This window comes from Hyla sarda, chromosome 10, assembly GCF_029499605.1.
Source record: "Hyla sarda isolate aHylSar1 chromosome 10, aHylSar1.hap1, whole genome shotgun sequence".
Taxonomy (NCBI): Eukaryota; Metazoa; Chordata; class Amphibia; order Anura; family Hylidae; genus Hyla; species Hyla sarda.
Genome location: NC_079198.1, coordinates 4,013,897 through 4,036,299, shown reverse-complemented (window position 1 = coordinate 4,036,299; position 22,403 = coordinate 4,013,897). Strand labels below are relative to the sequence as shown.

General features: G+C 45.9%; 1 protein-coding gene and 1 long non-coding RNA gene across 9 annotated transcripts in view; one reads left to right on the top strand and one right to left on the bottom strand.

Moving 5' to 3' along the window:
• Positions 1–22,403, top strand: part of LOC130294112 (uncharacterized) — a 196,227-nt gene that overhangs the window by 89,415 nt on the left and 84,409 nt on the right. Inside the window, exon 6 of one of the 8 annotated variants that reach the window (XR_008848388.1) lies at positions 1,522–1,966. The exons of 5 other annotated variants lie outside the window; for them this stretch is intronic. This is a non-coding gene — a long non-coding RNA (uncharacterized LOC130294112). Of the gene's footprint in view, positions 1–1,521; positions 1,967–22,403 lie in introns of those variants that run through there. 2 more of the 8 variants (XR_008848390.1, XR_008848393.1) reach the window with 2 other exon arrangements.
• Positions 962–22,403, bottom strand: part of ARHGEF19 (Rho guanine nucleotide exchange factor 19) — a 90,962-nt gene continuing 69,520 nt past the window's right edge. The window contains exons 11-16 of the mRNA XM_056543565.1: positions 21,900–21,989; positions 21,606–21,769; positions 19,892–20,050; positions 19,456–19,535; positions 17,085–17,189; positions 962–1,619 (exon numbers count right to left, since the gene is read on the bottom strand). Coding sequence (XP_056399540.1) covers positions 1,462–1,619; positions 17,085–17,189; positions 19,456–19,535; positions 19,892–20,050; positions 21,606–21,769; positions 21,900–21,989 — 756 coding nt within the window. The 3' untranslated portion in view covers positions 962–1,461. The remainder of the gene's footprint in view (positions 1,620–17,084; positions 17,190–19,455; positions 19,536–19,891; positions 20,051–21,605; positions 21,770–21,899; positions 21,990–22,403) is intronic.

The window sequence follows — 22,403 nt, the reverse complement described above, 5'->3', positions numbered from 1 at the left end:
AAACTACAACTCCCAGCATGCCCGGACAGCCAACGGCTGTCCGGGCATGCTGGGAGTTGTAGTTTTGCAACAGCTTTAGGCATCCTGATTGCTTTACAGAAATATGTCACGTTTCTGCTGCTTCCTCCATTGAGGCCGTAGTTAGTTTTCTCTATGGATGTGAGAGATTTTCTGTATAAGGCTGGGTTCACATCACGTTTTTGCCATACTGTTTTCAATCAGTTTTTTCTAAAGAAAACCGTATGGCAAAAAAACGGATGGAACAGTATGGGAAAAAGTAAACCGTATGCGTTTTTAAACCTTATACTGTTTTATAATTGAAAACATATGGAACACCGCATACATAGACAAATAATTAAAAACTGTATGCATCCGGTTGCGGACGGTTTGCTTGCAATACGTTTTTTTTCCTGTACTCAAAACCTTGGTTGACCATGGTTTTGTCTCCGGTTTAAAAACCGTACTGCAACCGCATACTTTTTTTTTTTTAACATTGACGTCAATGGGAAATGCACAAGTATATGGTTCCATACGGGAAATCCGTATATACGGTTTTTACTTTGCACATGCGCATTTGCATCCTAAAGTCAACATTTAAAAAAATGAATTTATTTTAAATAAAAATTTCAAAAACATATGTTTTTTTTAAATTAAAAACGGACGGAACCGTATGCAATTTTAAAAACAGTATACGGTTTAAAAACGCATACGGTATACTTTTTCCCATACTGTTCCACAGTATGGCAAAAAACGTGGTGTGAACCCAGCCTAATCCTGACATAACATCCATGTATCTCCCATTCCTCGACCTCAGATCCAGACACAATCAGACACCGCCTGATGTCCCTGTACCCAATATCAACCAGATTCCTCCATTGTCCAATTATAAGATTGGAGTCATAAATGCCGCCTTAGGCGAAGATCTGTGAGAAACTCGTATCACAAAGAACCATAGAGACGCTGATATGAAGGAGATTTAATTACACAGCAATGTCGGGCTATATACAGAGTTCTCTGTGGCCATTCCACGTCTCGTGGTCTATGGAGACTCATATGATCTCCTGCTATTTATATTACATTATTACTGCGTCTCTCGGGGGGGTTCAGCCCACCCAACATGGACAAAGATTGGCCGGAATATTTCATCCTCGTGGTTCTGGCAAGTCGTCGGCACTTGTGTCACTATCGTGCTGCAGGTCTCCTTGTCCCTCACAGATGGCATCTTCTCAGGATCATGGGAAAGTCGTTGTTTATTGCAGCAGTCCTGTGTGACGGGTTCGAAGGCCTCTTCTATATCCCCACCAAGGTATGAAGGTTCCAATCACATTGGGGGGGTCCCCATGAGCAAACAAGGGGACAGTACAACTACAGATAGACAGCTGAAATGTACAGGACGTTGAAATGTTCTATGTGCGGACCACAACCCCACATGGGGGAGCATGTCATTGGGGGGGGTTCAGACTACGGAGGTTTCATCTCTAGTTTGCTGGTGGCGTGCTTGATTCTTTTGTTCTCCCTCAGGTTGCGCAGCCGAGCGTTCTTATTGGTGATCTCCTCCACATGAGTCGCCGGCACCCAGCCCCTCTCTCCGTCTGAGAGCCGGATACCTTCCATCCATCCTGTCAATAAATGAGTCAAACGTTATGTCATTGCCCCAGGCAAGGAGACAAAGTCACGTCATCTTCAGACTAGGACATTGGCAGCGCTACAGCTTCTAATAGAGAGCGCAATGTTATCAAAATGTACTCCTATCTTGCTTCATGATACTGCTCTCCTTCACCTGCTTTACCCTAGGAGTAACTCCTTCCTGTGCTCCATGTCAGTCTTTTGCTGCCTCCTATGTATAACTACCATAATACTGCTCCTATGTACTGTAATATAACTACTATAATACTGCCTCCTATATACAAGAATATAAATATAAAACTGCTTCCTATATACAAGAATATAACTACTATAATACTGCTCCTATATACAAGAATATAACTACTATAATACTGCTCCTATGTACAAGAATATAACTACTATAATACTGTCTGCTATATACAAGAATATAACTACTATAATACTGTCTCCTATATACAAGAATATAACTACTATAATACTGCTCCTATATACAAGAATATAACTACTATAATACTGCCTCCTATATACAAGAATATAACTACTATAATACTGCTCCTATATACAAGAATATAACTACTATAATACTGTCTCCTATATACAAGAATATAACTACTATAATACTGCTCCTATATACAAGAATATAACTACTATAATACTGCCTCCTATATACAAGAATATAACTACTATAATACTGCTCCTATATACAAGAATATAACTACTATAATACTGTCTCCTATATACAAGAATATAACTACTATAATACTGCCTCCTATATACAAGAATATAACTACTATAATACTGCTCCTATGTACAAGAATATAAATACTATAATACTGTCTCCTATATACAAGAATATAACTACTATAATACTGCTCCTATATACAAGACTATAACTACTATAATACTGCTCCTATGTACAAGAATATAACTACTATAATACTGCCTCCTATATACAAGAATATATCTACTATAATACTGCTCCTATATACAAGACTATAACTACTATAATACTGCCTCCTAGCTGTGAGGTTGTGTCTGTGGTTCTCCTCATGTCTGGAGCAAGCCCAGGGCGGGGCCACCCTGGGCGGGGAAGCTCCCCAAGCAAGGCCCAGGCTTCTCGGCCTACACTGGATGAAAACTCCAATGCTCTTTCTGATATGGAGGTAAATCCTAAAGTGGATTTTCCACAAAGAAGTCCTCAGCATGGAAGCACTGCAAGTGCAAAGAAAGAAAGTAAAGACATGGATGTGAGTAAAGTAAAGAAAGAAGCAGCAAGTGTATGTGAGTGTGATATTATACAGTCGGCCGGCCAAGGCTCTCAGCTTGGTGAACAACCAAGAGACTCCAAGAAAGAAACCTCTGTAAGAGACCCAGAGTCTGCTATTCCAGGCCATGATGGTGCACAGGAGCTGGGGCAGAGTGGATCATATGCAGCAGGTGTGCAGCTCCACTCTCCAGCACAGAGACACAGGAGGACATCACTGGAGAGACAAACACTGCAAGAGAACCTGCAGAAACAAGATGTGGTCTCCAGCATGACCCGCTCAGGCCGCACCAGATCCCAGGCCAGAGACCTTGATACAGCTGCTCATGGGTCTGATACATTCAAGGAGCCTCAGAGACTGCCCAAACCCCACCAGCAGGGCAAAGAGACCGCCCGGGCACCAGAGCTACAGCTGGCGGAGGAGATCCCTGCTCTGGTGAGGAGGATGGAGGAGCTCAAGCACCTGAAGGGTATGCTGCACATGCAGATTGACTCAGTGTATATGCTAAAGGCTGCAAATCCCCAGTACAAGACTCTACATGATAAGAGACTGTACACACTCAGCATTGAGCTCGCAGATATTGTAAAGGAGATGGACTGTATACTGGTAAAGATGGGGCCACTGGCAGAGACGTATAAGAACCAGGAACGATTCTCCAACTACAGGCTGAACTTTGAAGCAGACTCCAAACCTGATATAGAACCGGACATCACCCCGGAGGAGCCCCAGCAAGGGACAAGACCCCTCATACAGCCGGCACGGTTCTCTTTCCAGGATGGGGACATATGCAAGTATGGCGAGGAACAACAGCCACAGGAACCTGCAGCTGGGCCTGAGCAGGAGCAGAGACCAACAGAGGCACCACAAGTCCCAGAAGTCCCAGTACATCAGCAGGACATTGGACTTTTACCAGTGTATGAAGGTGATGGGGTGATGGAGCAGAGCACTAATGTTGGGGCACGGACTGGGGGTGTGGATTGTGATAATGTTGGGGCACGGACTGGGGGTGCGGACTGTGATGTTCCTGAGGGGTCGGTGGCTGGAGGGGGTGCACAATCTGTGTGGGGTGTTGTGTCTGATGATGATATAGAGGTGGATGGGACAGGTGTTATTGTACAAAATACTGTGCAGGATTTCCCCCCTTTACCCACAAGCACAGCAAATGTGGCAGGGCCCCCTAGAGTAGACCCCAACCCTGTAAGACAGGACGCAGGTACCCGCCAGGTTCCTCCTAGAAATGCCTGGAGCCGTGGTGCTCCATCCTTCACCTCCAGCGCCAATTACACTGGCCAGGCATTTAAAAGGAGGAATGTTGTGCGATTCCGGCACAGAGGTGCCAAGGAGGACCTTCCGGATAGGAGGTTTGTGGTGAGGGAGCTCCTGTGCCACCAGATGGGGTTTGTGCCAGCGGACATCTTGGCTGTAATAAACCTACCAGATAGACAGGGCTATGATGTCAGCTTTAAGCTCATGTCTAATCTGGATAGGTTCTGGTCCAACTTCCCCAGATTCAGAGACAAGGATGGATGGAGTAAATTCAGTTTTATTCCCATATCCAAGCCAGATACCGTCATCATAAACATCATCTTCTGGAATGAAGCTGTTCCTCCCCAGGACATTGTGGTGTGGCTCCGCAGACATTGTGACCTGGTGTCTGATCTCACCAAGAACAGAGATGATGACGGTATCTGGACTGGAGGGTGGAAGGTCCTGGTGAAGCTGCGCCAACATGGGAACATCACACATCATCTGCCCAATTCCTTCTTCATTGGGAGGGAAAAGGGCGTTTGTTTCTACCCTGGTCAGCCCAGAAAGTGCTTTAAATGTGGTAAACCTGGCCATCTGGCAAATACATGTACAGTGGTAAAATGTAATCTATGTGGGGAAACTGGTCACCTAAGTGCTGACTGCCAGAACATCAGGTGCAATCTCTGTGGTGAGATCGGTCACCCTCACCGGGACTGTCCCAATGCCTGGCACAACATCTGCCGGGAGCTTCCTGATGAGGACCTTGTGGCGGGGGCAGAGGCTGTAGAGGAGGAGATTTTGATATCTGGGTCTATATTAACAAGACAGGAGGTCCAGCCAGACTTGGGTAACACCGCACCAACACCTCAGCAGTTAGAAAACACACAAGGTGGAATGGAGGTTGTCCCACAGGACCAGCAGCAACCGGGGGTATCCTCTTCTGTATCCCCATCTGCATCTGAGGAAAGTAAGGCCCAGAAAATTAAAAGAAGGAAAAAAGACACCTCATCCCGCAGGCCAGAGAGAGAGTATACCACCAGTCAGAAAAAGGTCAACAATGGGGCAGGAGTAATGGTCGTGTCCAACAGATACGAGGTTCTGTCAGAGTTTGACGGTGATTTAGACACAGAGTTAAAAAGAATAGAGGACGAATGTGATGATGACACAAGGGACCAACCCCCAATAAAAAGAAAACCCCAGACTGTAAAAGCTAATGCAGAGTCAGACATGGAGACAGGTGGTGGACAGCGGGACTCAGATTCTGACTTGTGATGATGGGCGTCAGGTCTCTGCTCTTCTTGTACTATCTTATCATGGCTGGGTTTACTTTAAAACTTGCTTCAAGTAATGTGAACAGTATTAAAGTGAAGAGGACACGGCACATAGTTTATGACCATCTTAGATATCTGGACAGAGATGTCATCTTCTTACAGGAGACACGCCTGACTACACTGGGGCACCTACGTGAGGCTGAGAGGGAATGGACGTCTGGTCCCTCTTTCTGGTCACTGGCTGTGGAGCCTTATGCCGGGGTGGCCATATTGTTTACCACCAGGGATGTGACAATACATAGGATGACAGAGGTCATCATGGGAAGGTGTCTGATCCTTGAGGTCACTATACATGGTAGAAGGCTCCGGCTCATAAATATCTATGGCCCGCAGACAGTGACAGAAAGGGTCCAGTTGTTTAATGATGTCAAGCCATATCTGTTTACAGCTGTCCCTGTTATAATGGCCGGGGATTTCAATGTCACTAGGACTTCAGGTGACAGGTCCTCAGGTAGAGCGGTGGCCAGGGACTCAAAAGTCCTTAATAACATGATCTTGCAGTCCGGGTTAAGTGATGTCTTTACACGGGGCGGTAGAAAGCCAAAATTTACATACACATGTTCTGACAGGAGCAGTAGGATTGACATGGCGTTTGTGAGTCCTGCAGAAATGGTTAGTGAGATGTGTGAGAAAGTTGTCCCATATTCAGATCATATGGCCTTGGTTTTCTGTTTAGGAGCCACTAAGCGCCCAGATATTGGTAGGGGGCTATGGAAGCTCAACTCTAGTATGTTGGAGGATGACTATGTTCAGACATGTGTTCATTCCTTCATGCAGAGTCAGCTAGAGCGGGTGGACTTCTATGATGATATGGCCGCCTGGTGGGAGGATGTCAAGGATGAGATCAGAACCCTCTTAAAGAGACTGTCCTTTAAAAAGGGGAGGAGTAAGTATGGCCAGTATCTCAAGCTGCGCAAAGAATTGGAGTCACTATATTCGGCGGGTGGGGACCAACAAAGGATAGACCAGCTGAAATCTGAGATAAGGCAGTATCAGTACAGCAGGTATACCTCCCTGGTTCTTGAAAGGGATTATGGGTCCTTAGGGTCTCCTGATCCCTTTGAGAATTGCCGGGAGCGGGTGGCAAATAAATCTGTCACCGGTCTCACTGACTCCCAGGGTGTTTTGCAGGAATCTCGGGAGGGTATCCTGGGGGTGGTGAGATCGTACTATGCTGACTTGTTTCAGAGGAAGGTTTTGGATAGAGACAAGATGACCCAATTCTTGGAGACAACTCCGCTCCCTGATACTAATGATTTGGACTTTTCTCCTTTGACAGCAGAATTGACGGTGGCAGAGGTCAAAGAGGCCATTGATAAGTTACATCTGAAGAAGGCACCAGGTCCGGATGGGATAACAGCAGAATTCTATAAGACATTCAGAGACCTCTTGGCCCCAATCCTCGTGGATGTTTACACAAATTGTCTAGAAAGTCACCTGATGCCTCCATCCATGAGAGTGTCCTCGCTGATTCTGCTGTCTAAAGGTAAAGAGCCGAGTGACATCAAGAACTGGAGGCCAATTGCCCTCTTGAATGTCGACAGGAAGATTCTGGCAAAAATCCTGTTTTCTAGGTTAGTTTGTCTGTCCCCGGCACTGTTGGCAGGCTGTCAGTATGGCACAGTAAAAGGGCGGAACATCTCTGGGGCAGTGATCTCCATAAGGGAGATGTTTGAGAGATGTAAAGCCCTGAGGTGTGGGAGATATGTTGTCAGTCTTGACCAGGCTAAAGCCTTTGACAGAGTAGATCACGAGTATCTATGGGCCACTTTGTCAAAGTACGGTATTCCGGGACAATTCATCGATTGGCTGAAGACTTTGTATTGTGAGGCCGAGAGCTTTCCTCTGATTAATGGTTGGCAGGGTGACACCTTCAGGGTTGAGGCGGGGGTGAGACAAGGTTGCCCACTGAGTCCGCTGCTGTATGTATTTGCCTTAGATCCGTTTCTGAGGTCACTGCAGGAGTGTGGTTTTCAGGGGGTGCCGGTCCCCCACTCCCTGCCCCTGAGTGTTGTTGCCTATGCGGATGATGTGACTGTAGTGATATCTGAGCCTCGTGAGGTGGAGATGTTGTCTATGGCCATCAGAAGTTACTCGGAGGCCTCAGGGTCTCTGGTCAACTTTGAGAAGAGTCAAGCTCTCTGGATATCTGATTCTGATCCAGACTTTGATCTGCCCCAATTTGTGAGAGCCTCCTCCTATATTAAAATCCTAGGGGTCAAATTTGGGAGGGACGATAATGCCAAACTAAATTGGGAAGAGAAGTTGGAAGCCGGAAATGCAAAGGTTCAGCGATGGAAGAACTGGAGGCTGACCTATAGAGAAAGGGTTACAATGTTGAAGACTTACCTGGTCCCCGTCTTCTTGTATGTCTCTGTCGTTTTTCCTTTGCCAGAATGTTTCTCCGCTCGGCTCTTTAGCCTGTTCTTCCAGATGTTTTGGGGGAACAGGTTGAACCCAATAAAAAGAGGGATCACCTACCTACAGAGGAGAGAGGGTGGGTTGGATATGCTGAATCCAAGGGTGTTCTTTGACTCCATGTTTCTAAAAGTTAATTTTGGTTGCATGGACTCAAACAACAGCTCCCTGTGGGCGAATAGTATCAGGGACTGGATATTGCCTTTTGCAGAGTCTTGGGTGCGAGGCGGCAGTCTCAAGAGGGGGAGATGGACGCGTGACTACCTCCCCCCGTACCTGGAATACGGGCTCAGATGTCTGAAGAGATGGCGCATTGAGAAGTCCTATATAGAGTGTAAGACCCGTAAGGACCTGTATGTCATGGTGTGTAGGACGTTCTTCTATTTACAGCCAGCTCTGAAGGACTGTACATCCGCCATCTTACAGGACAGTCTGAGACTCCTGAATAGTGTTAGGCTCCCGAAAAAATTTCATGACATCGCCTGGCTGTCCTTACACGGCAAACTATTTGTCAGGGGGAATTTAAGATATCTGAGTCTGTCAGATCGCAAGTGTCCCTTGGGGTGTCAGGAGGAGGAGACCATGACACATTTTATATTGGAGTGTTGGGGAGGGCGACACATATGGCAGGCGATATCCAGGAAGCTTAAGATCCTGAGACTACAGACCCTAAAATACCCTGAAATTATATATGGTGTAACATCTAGTGTGAGGGACATTGACCGGGAGACGTTATATCTGATCATCACCGTCATAAAATACTATCACTGGCACACCAGAACCCGCGTGTCCATGTACAGTGAACCCTTCCATGATAGGAGAGCAGTGGACCTGATCATGTCAGAACTGAGGTGGATCAAATGTTTGGAGGTCAGGAAGGATGGGAAAAATCGTTCATTATGGAGGAATGTACATATAGAATAATATTCACCTTCATGATGTTTTTGTGTTGTTATTTATTTATTTTCTCTTTAATGCAAGTGTATGATATATAATACGTGATTATTGTTTTCATTTAGTTTTTGTGGTCGAATGTACTGTAATATTTCTGTTTTTTTTTTTACTAATAAAAATTGCCTCCTATATACAAGAATATAACTACTATAATACTGCCTCCTATATACAAGAATATAACTACTATAATACTGCCTCCTATATACAAGAATATAACTAATATAATACTGCCTCCTATATACAAGAATATATCTACTATAATACTGCTCCTATATACAAGACTATAACTACTATAATACTGCCTCCTAGCTGTGAGGTTGTGTGTCTGTAGTTCTCCTGATGTCTGGAGCAAGCCCAGGGCGGGGCCACCCTGGGCGGGGAAGCTCCCCAAGCAAGGCCCAGGCTTCTCGGCCTACACTGGAGGAAAACTCCCAGACTCTTTTTGATGGAGATGAAAATCCTAAAGTGGATGTTGTACACCAAAGTCCTCAGCATGGAAGCACTACAAGTGCAAGGATGGAAGATAAAGAAATGGATGTTTGTAAAGCAAAGAAAGAAGCAGCAGAAAGTGTTTGTGGGACACGTGTGATGATACAGTCGGCCGGCCAAGGCTCTCAGTGTGGGGAACAACCAAAAGGCTCCCAGAAAGTAAGTCCTGTAAGAGACAACAAGTCTGCTATTCAAGGCCATGATGGTGCACAGGAGGTGAGGGGATCACAAGGAGGTGCACAGGAGGTGAGGGGATCACAGGCAGCAGGTGTGCAGCTCCACTCTCCAGCACAGAGGCAGAGGAGGACATCTCTGGAGAGGCAGACATTACAGGAGAACCTACAGCAACAAGAGGTGGTCTCCAGCATGACCCGCTCAGGCCGCACCAGATCCCAGGCCGGAGGTAAGAGCCAAAATACTGCAGAGGGGTCTATGGGGGTGACACCTGGGAAATTTGTGGAGAAATCTCTAAGTGTCTGCAAAATTGTTCCTGCCCCGGACTCTGACCTGGCTTCAGCAGATACAAGCAGCCATGGCTCCGTATTCATCCAGCCCGAGAGTCTATCCAGACCCCACCAGCAGGGCAAAGAGACCACCCGGGCACCAGAGCTACAGCTGGCGGAGGAGATCCCAGCACTGGTGAGGAGGATGGAGGAGCTGAAACACCAAAAACAAATGCTACAGATGCAGATTGACTGTATATACAAACTAAAGACTGCGAACCCACAGTACAAGTCCATGCATGACAACAAACTGTATACACTGAGCACAGAGCTGGCCACCATAGTGAGCGAGATGGACTGTTTACTGGAGAGGATGGGACCACTGGCGGAGACCTATAGTAACCAGGAGCGCTTTTCCCAGTACCAGCTAAATTTTGATTCTGAGCCCAGATCAGATGTAATACCTGACATCACCGCAGAGGAGCCCCAGGAGGTGAAAAGACCCCTAATAAAACCCCCAAACTTCACCTTCAAGGATCAGCATAAGTATGGAGAACAGCAACATCAGAGACCTGCAGCTGTTCCTAAACAAGAGCTTGCAATTCCGGTACCTGCAGAGGCACCGCAAGTCCCAGAAGTCCCAGTACATGAGGAGGACAGTGGACATTTGCCGGTTTATGAAGGTGATGGGGTAATGGAGCAGAGCTCTAATGTTGGGGCACGGACTGGGGGTGCGGACTGTGATAATGTTGGGGCACGGACTGGGGGTGAGGACTGTGATGATGTTGGGGCACGGACTGGGGGTGAGGACTGTGATAATGTTGGGGCACGGACTGGGGGTGCGGACTGTGATGTTCCTGAGGGGTTGGTGGCTGGAGGGGGTGCACAATCTGTGTGGGGTGTTGTGTCTGATGATGATATAGAGGTGGATGGGACAGGTGATGTTGTACACAATAATGTGCAGGATTTCCCCCCTTTACCTACAAGTACAGCAGATGTGGCAGGGCCCCCTAGAGTAGACCCCAACCCTGTAAGACAGGATGCAGGGACCCGCCAGGTTCCTCCTAGAAATGCCTGGAGCCGTGGTGCTCCATCTTTCACCTCCAGCACCAATTACACTGGCCAGGCATTTAAAAGGAGGAACGTGGTGAGATTCCGGCACAGAGGTGCCAAGGAGGACCTTCCAGATAGGAGGTTTGTGGTGAGGGAGCTCCTGTGCCACCAGATGGGGTTTGTGCCAGCGGACATCTTGGCGGTAATAAACCTTCCAGATAGACAGGGCTATGATGTCAGCTTTAAGCTCATGTCTAATCTGGATAGGTTCTGGTCCAACTTCCCCAGGTTCAGAGACACAGAGGGTTGGAATAAATTCAGTTTTATTCCCATATCCAAGCCAGATACCGTTATCATCAATATCATCTTCTGGAATGAAGCTGTTCCCCCCCAGGACATTGTGGTGTGGCTCCGCAGACATTGTGACCTGGTGTCTGATCTCACCAAGAACAGAGATGATGACGGTATCTGGACTGGAGGGTGGAAGGTCCTGGTGAAGCTGCGCCAACATGGGAACATCACCCAACATCTGCCCAACTCCTTCTTTATTGGGAGGGAAAAGGGTGTTTGCTTCTACCCCGGTCAGCCCAGAAAGTGCTTTAAATGTGGTAAACCTGGCCATCTGGCTAACACCTGTACCGTGGTAAAATGTAACCTGTGTGGTGAGACTGGTCACCTAAGTGCTGACTGTCACAACATCAGATGTAATTTATGTGGTGAGATCGGTCACCCTCACCGGGACTGTCCCAATGCCTGGCACAACATCTGCCGGGAGCTTCCTGATGAGGACCTTGTGGCGGGGGCAGAGGCCGTAGAGGAGGAGACTTTAATATCAGGCCCTATTCTGACCAGACAGGAGGTCCAGACAGATGTGAGTAACACTGCACCAACACCTCAGCAGTCAGAGAGCACACAGGGGGACATGGAGGTTGTGCCACAAGACCAGCAGCAGCCAGGGGTGTCCACTTCTGTGTCTGAGGGGAATAGGATACAGCAAAATAAGAGGAGGAAAAAAGACAAGTCCTCCCGCAGGCCTGAGGGGGAGAACAGCTCCGGCCAAAGTGTGAAGAAAAGGGCTGACAACAGGGCAGGAGTGATGGTCGTGTCCAACAGGTACGAGGTTCTGTCAGAGTCCGAGGGAGATCTGGACACTGAATTGAAAAGAATAGAGGATGACTGTGATGGTGACACAAGGGACCAACCCCCAATAAAAAAGAGACCCCCGAGTGTAAAACCTCAGGTAGAGTCAGACATGGAGACAGGTGGTGGACAGCGGGACTCAGATTCTGACTTGTGATGATGGGGATCAGGTCTCTGCTCTTCTTTCTTATCATGGCGGGGTTTACTTTAAGGGTAACTTCTAATAATGTGAACAGTATTAAAGTGAGGAGGACACAGCACATAGTCTATGACTATCTTACGGATCTGGACACAGATGTCATCTTCATACAGGAGACGCGCCTGACTTCTTCGGGGTATTTACGTGAGGCTGAGAGGGAATGGAAGCCTGGGCCTTCTTTCTGGTCACTGGCTGTGGAGCCTTATGCCGGGGTGGCCATACTGTTTACCACCAGGGATGTGACTGTACATAGGATGACAGAGGTCATTATGGGAAGGTGTCTGATCCTGGAGGTCACTATCCATGGTAGAAGACTCCGGCTAATAAATATCTATGGCCCACAGACAGTGACAGAAAGGGTCCAGCTATTTAATGAGGTAAAACCATATCTATTCACATCTGTTCCTGTAATCATGGCCGGGGATTTTAATGTCACTAGGACATCAGGTGACAGGTCCTCAGGCAGAGCAGTGGCCAGGGACTCCAAGGTCCTAAATAACATCATATTGCAGGCCGGTCTGAATGATGTCTTCACACAGGGTGGAAGGAAGCCCAAACTAACATACACATGTTCTGACAGGAGCAGTAGAATAGATATGGCGTTTGTGGGTCCTGAAGAATTTATTAGTGATAGGACTGAGAGAACTGTCCCTTATTCGGATCACATGGCCTTAGCTTTCTGCCTTGGTGTTAGTAAGCGCCCAGATATTGGAAGGGGTCTTTGGAAGCTTAATTCCAGTATCTTGGAGGATGTCTATGTCCAGAAATGTGTTCATTCCTTTATGCAGAGTCAGCTAGAGCGGGTGGACTTCTATGATGATATGGCCGCCTGGTGGGAGGATGTCAAGGATGAGATCAGAACCCTCTTAAGGAGACTGTCCTTTAAAAAGGGGAGGAGTAAGTATGGCCAGTATCTCAAACTGCGCAAAGAATTGGAGTCACTATATTCGGCGGGTGGGGACCAACAAAGGATTGACCGGCTGAAATCTGAGATAAGGCAGTATCAGTACAGCAGGTATACCTCCCTGGTTCTTGAACGGGATTATGGGTCCTTAGGGTCTCCTGATCCCTTTGAGAATTGCCGGGAGCGGGTGGCAAATAAATCTGTCACCGGTCTCACTGACTCCCAGGGTGTTTTGCAGGAATCTCGGGAGGGTATCCTGGGGGTGGTGAGATCGTACTATGCTGACTTGTTTCAGAGGAAAGTTTTGGATAGAGACAAGATGACCCAATTCTTGGAGACAACTCCGCTCCCTGATACTAATGATTTGGACTTTTCTCCTTTGACAGCAGAATTGACGGTGGCGGAGGTCAAAGAGGCCATTGATAAGTTACATCTGAAGAAGGCACCAGGTCCAGATGGGATAACAGCAGAATTCTATAAGACATTCAGAGACCTCTTGGCTCCAATCCTCGTGGATGTTTACACAAATTGTCTAGAAAGTCACCTGATGCCTCCATCCATGAGAGTGTCCTCGCTGATTCTGCTGTCTAAAGGTAAAGAGCCGAGTGACATCAAGAACTGGAGGCCGATTGCCCTCTTGAATGTCGACAGGAAGATTCTGGCAAAAATTCTGTTTTCTAGGTTAGTTTGTCTGTCCCCGGCACTGTTGGCAGGCTGTCAGTATGGCACAGTAAAAGGGCGGAACATCTCTGGGGCAGTGATCTCCATAAGGGAGATGTTTGAGAGATGTAAAGCCCTGAGGTGTGGGAGATATGTTGTGAGTCTTGACCAGGCTAAAGCCTTTGACAGAGTAGATCACGAGTATCTATGGGCCACTTTGTCAAAGTACGGTATTCCGGGACAATTCATCGATTGGCTGAAGACTTTGTATTGTGAGGCCGAGAGCTTTCCTCTGATCAATGGTTGGCAGGGTGACACCTTCAGGGTTGAGGCGGGGGTGAGACAAGGTTGCCCACTGAGTCCGCTGCTGTATGTATTTGCCTTAGACCCGTTTCTGAGGTCACTGCAGGAGTGTGGTTTTCAGGGGGTGCCGGTCCCCCACTGCCTGCCCCTGAGTGTTGTTGCCTACGCGGATGATGTGACCGTAGTGATATCTGAGCCTCGTGAGGTGGAGATGTTGTCTATGGCCATCAGAAGTTACTCGGAGGCCTCAGGGTCTCTGGTCAACCTTGAGAAGAGTCAAGCTCTCTGGATCTCAGATACTGATCCAGACTTTGATCTGCCCCAATTTGTGAGAGCCTCCACCTATATTAAAATCCTAGGGGTCAAATTCGGGAGGGACGATAACGCCAAACTTAATTGGGAAGAGAAGTTGGAAGCCGGAAATGCAAGGGTTCAGCGATGGAAGAACTGGAGGCTGACCTATAGAGAAAGGGTTCAAATGTTGAAGACTTACCTGGTCCCCGTCTTCTTATATGTCTCTGTTGTTTTTCCTTTGCCAGAATCTTTCTCCGCTCGGCTCTTTAGCCTGTTCTTCCAAATGTTTTGGGGGAACAGGTTGAACCCAATAAAAAGAGGGATCACCTACCTACAGAGGAGAGAGGGTGGGTTGGATATGCTGAATCCAAGGGTGTTCTTTGACTCCATGTTTCTAAAAGTAAATTTTGGTTGCCTGGACTCAAACAACAGCTCCCTGTGGGCGAATAGTATCAGGGACTGGATATTGCCTTTTGCAGAGTCTTGGGTGCGAGGCGGCAGTCTCAAGAGGGGGAGATGGACGCGTGACTACCTCCCCCCATACCTGGAATACGGGCTCAGATGTCTGAAGAGATGGCGCATTGAGAAGTCTTATATAGAGAGTAAGACCCGTAAGGACCTTTATGTCAGGGTTTGTAGGACCTTTTTCTTTTTACAACCAGCACTAAGGGACTGTACATCCGTCATCTTACGGGACAGTCTGAGGCTTCTAAACAGTGTGAGGCTCCCGAACAAATTCCATGACATCGCCTGGCTGTCCTTACACGGGAAACTGTTCGTAAGAGGGAATTTAAAATACCTGAGTCTGTCTGATCGGAAGTGTCCCCTGGGGTGTCAGGAGGAGGAGACCATGACACATTTTATATCGGAGTGCTGGGGAGGGCGACACATATGGCAGACGATATCCAACAAGCTAAGAATCCAAAGACTACAGACCTTAAAATACCCAGAAATAATTTACGGTGTAACATCTAGTGTGAGTGACATTGACAGGGAAACGTTATATATCATCATATCTGTCATAAAATACTACCATTGGCACACCAGGACCCGAGTCTCCATGTATAATGAACCCTTCCATGATAGGAGAGCAGTAGACCTGATCCTGACAGAGCTGAGGTGGATCAAGTGTTTGGAGATCAGGAAGGATGAGAAAAATCTATCATTATGGAGGAATGTACATATAGAATGATATTTACCTTCATGATGCTTTTGTGTTGTTCATTTATTTACTTCTCATTTAAAAGCAATGGGCTTTTTCTAAGTTAACATTATTGTTTCTAATGGAAGTGTATGATTTTTAATATTTGATATTGTTTTGATAATTTTTGGTCGAGTGTACTGTAATATTTATGTTTGTTTTTTACTAATAAAAATTGCCTCCTATATACAAGAATATAACTACTATAATACTGCTCCTATGTACAAGAATATAAATACTATAATACTGTCTCCTATATACAAGAATATAACTACTATAATACTGCTCCTATATACAAGACTATAACTACTATAATACTGCTCCTATGTACAAGAATATAACTACTATAATACTGCCTCCTATATACAAGAATATATCTACTATAATACTGCTCCTATATACAAGACTATAACTACTATAATACTGCTCCTATGTACAAGAATATAACTACTATAATACTGCTCCTATATGCAAGAATATAACTACTATAATACTGCCTCCTAAATACAAGTATATAACTACTATAATACTGCTCCTATATACAAGAATATAACTACTATAATACTGCTCCTATATACAAGAATATAACTACTATAATACTGCCTCCTATATACAAGAATTTAACTACTATAATACTGCTCCTATATACAAGACTATATCTACTATAATACTGCTCCTATATACAAGAATATAACTACTATAATACTGCCTCCTATATACAAGAATATAACTACTATAATACTGCCTCCTATATACAAGAATATAACTACTATAATACTGCCTCCTATATACAAGAATATAACTACTATAATACTGCCTCCTATATACAAGAATATAACTACTATAATACTGCCTCCTATATACAAGTATATAACTACTATAATACTGCTCCTATATACAAGAATATAACTACTATAATACTGCCCCTATATACAAGAATATAACTACTATAATACTGCTCCTATATACAAGAATATAACTACTATAATACTCCTCCTATATACAAGAATATAACTACTATAATACTCCTCCTATATACAATAATATAACTACTATAATACTGCCCCTATATACAAGAATATAACTACTATAATACTGCCTCCTATATACAAGAATATAACTACTATAATACTGCCTCCTATATACAAGAATATAACTACTATAATACTGCTCCTATGTACAAGAATATAACTACTATAATACTCCTGCTATATACAAGAATATAACTACTATAATACTGCTCCTATATACAAGAATATAACTACTATAATACTGCTCCTATATACAAGAATATAACTACTATAATACTGCTCTTATATACAAGAATATAACTACTATAATACTGCCTCCTATATACAAGAATATAACTACTATAATGCTGCCTCCTATATACAAGAATATAACTACTATAATACTGCTCCTATGTACAAGAATATAACTACTATAATACTCCTGCTATATACAAGAATATAACTACTATAATGCTGCCTCCCTTTGACGTTAAAAAAATAGTACTAGATCTGCTGTGATTCCTCGGTACACTGCGCCGTTCTTACCATCGCTGGTTTTGGCAGTAAGGCGGAGGATGTCAGCTTTCTCCAGGGTCAGCTCGTCGTGCTCCTGCGCTGTGTAAGCCTTGATGCACTGCACTTGTGGGGCATCTAAAGGGAGAGCACGATGATATATTTAGAGGAAATGTTTTGCGTGTTATGGGAGAAAGAGGAGAAGTAGCAGACACTGAATTAGGGCATCAGGAGGAACAGACACAAAATGGAAATTAAGCAATTTCCCAACCAGGGTGCATCCAACTGTTCCAAAACTCCAACCCCAGCTTTTGGCTGTCCAGGCATGCTGGGAGTTGTATTTTTACAACAGGTCGAGGCACCCTGGTTGGAAAACACTTCTCCTGGGGAGATTGCAGGTTGTCTCCCAGGTTTACATCTATCTATGACTGGAGGCTTGAAGGTAATATGGCTATAAAGCCGGGTTCACACCAGATAAAATAGCACTGCATGCTGGAGACCCGACAGGCCCCATTACAGCCAGTGACATCTGTACGATCTGTTGGAGTCTTGCTTGTAATAGGTTTGCATGCGCCATGTTTTTTTTCATTATTATATAATTCAACTAGCTGGGTTCCTGGCGTCGCCCAATATTCCTACCTAAACCTTTGTGAAAAGGAAAAGCAACAATGACGCTCTCATCCTCATATCTCATTCTCATAACTCATCCTCATATCCCGACCTCATATCCCGTCCTCATATCCCGTCCTCATATCCCGACCTCATATCTCGTCCTCATAACTCATCCTCATATCCCGACCTCATATCCCGACCTCATATCCCGACCTCATATCCCGACCTCATATCCCGACCTCATATCCCGACCTCATATCCTGTCCTCATATCCCGTCCTCATATCCCGACCTCATATCCCGTCCTCATATCCCGTCCTCATATCCCGTCCTCATATCCCGTCCTCATATCTCGTCCTCATATCTCGTCCTCATATCCCGACCTCATATCTCGTCCTCATAACTCATCCTCATATCCCGACCTCATATCCCGACCTCATATCCTGTCCTCATATCCCGTCCTCATATCATGTCCTCATATCTCATCCTCATAACTCGTCCTCATATTCCCTCCTCATATCCTGTCCTCATATCCTGACCTCATATCTCATCCTCATATCCCCTCCTCATATCCCGTCCTCATATCCCAACCTCATATCCCAACCTCATATCCTGTCCTTATATTCCGACCTCATATCCTGTCCTCATATTTCATCCTCATAACTCGTCCTCATATCCCGTCCTCATATCCCGTCCTCATATCCCGACCTCATATCTCATCCTCATATCTCATCCTCATATCCTGTCCTCATATCCCAACCTCATATCCTGTCCTCATATTCCAACCTCATATCCTGTCCTCATATTTCATCCTCATAACTCGTCCTCATATCCCGTCCTCATATCCCGTCCTCATACCCCGACCTCCTATCCCGTCCTCATTACTCGTCTTCATATCCTTTCCTCCTATCCAGACTTCCTATCCCGTCCTCATATCTCATCCTCATAACTCATCCTCATATCCCGACCTCATATCCTGTCCTCATATCCTGTCCTCATATTCCGTCCTCATATTCCGTCCTCACATTCCGTCCTCATATCCTGTCCTCATATCCTGTCCTCATCCTCATAACTCGCCCTCATATCCCAACTTCATATCCTGTACTCATATTTCATCCTCATAACTCGTCCTCTTATCCCGTCCTCATATCCCGACCTTATATCCCGTCCCCATACTCCATCCCCATATTCTGTCCCCATATTCCATCCTCATATACCGACCCCACATGCTATCCCCATATTCTGTCCCCATATTTTATCCTAATATCCCAACCTCATATCCTGTCCTCACATCCTATCTCCATATTCTGTCCCCATATTCCATCCTCATATCCCGTCCTCATATCCTGTCCTCACATCCTATCTCCATATTCTGTCCCCATATTTTTTCCTAATATCCCGACCTCATATCCAGTCCTAACATCCTATCCCCATATTCTGTCCCCATATCCTGTCCTTATATCTTGTCCTAATATCCCGACCTCATATCCTGTCCTAACATCCTATCTCCATATTCTGTCCCCATATTTTATCCTAATATCCCGACCTCATATCCAGTCCTAACATCCTATCCCCATATTCTGCCCCCATATCCTGTCCTTATATCTTGTCCTAATATCCCGACCTCATATCCTGTCCTAACATCCTATCCCCATATTCTGCCCCCATATCCTGTCCTTATATCTTGTCCTAATATGCCGACCTCATATCCTGTTCCCCTCACTAACTATTCTCTGCTCCTCCCAGTCAGAACCGCCAACAGGATGTTTAATGGTCCTGGGAAAATCTCTCACCTTCACTTTCTGTCATGTTCTCGAGGTCACTGAGCGGGTTTGAGGGACACATGGCCGAGATCCATCGCTGCTTCTGACTCCTGCGGGGTGAGACGGTGATGTCAATGGGGGTCTCATATCATTGTATGGGGGGCAGCACAGAATGAACCCCACATCTTTGCTGCTGGATCCATATGTTAGGTTACAGCAGTATTTCCTGACCAGGATGCCGCCAGCTGTTGCAAAACTACAACTCCCAGCATGCCCGGACAGCCGAAGGCTGTCCAGGCATGCTGGGAGTTGTAGTTTTGCAACAGCTGGAGGCACCTTGGTTACAAAACACTAGATTCAAGCTCTGTATCCAGCAGCTATAGCCCGGTGTCTGATGATATTCTTAAGTGTACCCATAATAATGTTGGCAGCCCCCCATAACCGTGGTCTTATCCCCCGCACTCACTCGCTCTGCGCTCGCAGTAGGATCTGATGTTTGGGTTTCTGCTCGTGGCACAGCTGGACGTGGAACACTTCCCCGGGAACCTCCTGCAGCTTCCAGCTCAGATCCGTTACCTTCAGGTCACACACCTGTGCGTGCGCGAAGACGGCGAAACGGCCCAACCTGCGGCGAACATCCGAAATCAAAGAGACAATGTATCAGACAATGTATCAAAAATATAAAGCAGCACAAACAGTGACCCCCCCGGGGTCATCATCTTCACTGGGGGGCACTCAGAAAATCTTCTTGGTTTCCCAAAATAACATGGCCCCAGGCCATGAACATCACTTTTCCATCGAAAGTCGTTGAATTATTTAAAAATATAATTTTTTTGAGGGATATTTTTAGCTGTTGCTTAGCAACCTGGGCCTGCAGGTGGCACTGAGCGCCGACGTCACCGGCCGGTTGTGGCGTGTGCTACTTTTAGCTCTTTACCTATTTATGAACCAAGGATGAAAGATGAAATGTATATATATATCCCCCAATTTATCTAAGGGTCTCGGTCCGGGGGGTGGTGGTTAAGCGCTGACGTTCGTATGGAGTGATGCGACTCGTGCGTTTCTGATGCAAATGTCCAGGTGCCATGTGCATCATTGCAGTATAGGACATATCAGCGGATCCAATGTGAATAGGGCCCACGGTGGGGAACATGGCTGACTGCACATACTCCCCTTATTGGCAGTGTGTCCCAATCGGAGTGCCTCCAGCTGTTGCAAAACCACTGAAGACCACTGCTGTAGTGTATAGATATTGGAAAACCACAACTCCCAGCATGCTGGGAGTTGTAGTTTTGCAACATCTTGAGGTCCACAGTTTGGAGACCACTTCTGTCATGTATAGATAAAAACTACAACCCCCAACATGTCCGTACAGCCAACTGCTGTCCGTGCATGCTGGGAGTTGTAGTTGTGCAACATATGGCCGCACACAGGTTGGAGGCCACTGCTGTAGTATAAAGATATTGCAAAACTACAACACCTAACATGCCCGGACAGCCAACGGCTGTTATATAGCAGTGTTTCCTAACTGGGGTGCCTCCAGCTGTTGCAAAACTACAACTCCCAACATGCCCAGACAAACAACGGCTGTTATATAGCAGTGTTCCCTAACCGGGGTGCCTCCAGCTGTTACAAAACTACAACTCCCAACATGCCCGGACAAACAACGGCTGTTATATAGCAGTGTTTCCTAACCAGGGTGCCTCCAGCTGTTGCAAAACTACAACTCCCAACATGCCCGGACAAACAACGGCTGTTATATAGCAGTGTTCCCTAACCGGGGTGCCTCCAGCTGTTACAAAACTACAACTCCCAACATGCCCGGACAAACAACGGCTGTTATATAGCAGTGTTTCCTAACCGGGGTGCCTCCAGCTGTTGCAAAACTACAACTCCCAGCATGCCCGGACAGCCGTTGGCTGTCCGGGCATGCTGGGAGTTGTAGTTTTGCAACAGCTGGAGAACACCCTGAAATACTGGCCTCTGGGCATTGGCTTTCTGTTTAGTTACTTGTAGTCTGTAGAATTCTGAGTTTCTGCTTCTACATAGTAGCGAATCTGAACAAGCAAAGCTGCAGTATAAAGCATGGGGGCAAGGACCAGAAAGTAGACAGTAAGTGGTATATGAGAATTTGGGGGGGGCATTTATTTATTTGCAGATTCTGTGGGTTTTGCACTCACTCTTTCTTCCTGGAGAGCAGGAGACAGTCATTGAACAGATGCAGATACATCGATTTGGGGCAGAGCTTGAATCGCGATCCGGCCGTGTTCGGAATCTGCATGTCCAGTTCGGTCAGTTCCCCGTGCTTCACCAGCCAGCGAGACTGCGAGATCAGCGGGAAAATCTGCAGAGAAAAATACAGGCGTCCAATGTAACAGTAGATCAGGTTTACCATACACTGCACTATGACATCACAGGTCACATGATTGATGATGTTGATGATGATGATGATGGCAAAACACTCATTTCCTCACCTTACTTTCAAAGTGAATCTTCTTATTGAGATGAATGAGCTCCTCAGTTCTCTTCATGGACTGGACACTGGAATTACACTCCTTCACCAACTGCACAATAATATAATAGTGATATCATGACATGTGATCACAGCCCCGCCCCCTGTATGACATCACTGATATAATAGTAATATAATGACATGTGATCACAGCCCCGCCCCCTGTATGACATCACTGATATAATATAATAGTGATATAATGACATGGGATTACAGCCCCGCCCCCTGTATAACATCACTGATATATAATAGTAATATAATGACATGTGATCACAGCCCCGCCCCCTGTATGACATCACTGATATATAATAGTAATATAATGACATGTGATCACAGCCCCGCCCCCTGTATGACATCACTGATATAATATAATGACGTGATCACAGCCCTGCCCCCTGTATGACATCACTGATATAATAGTAATATAATGACATGTGATCACAGCCCCGCCCCCTGTATGACATCA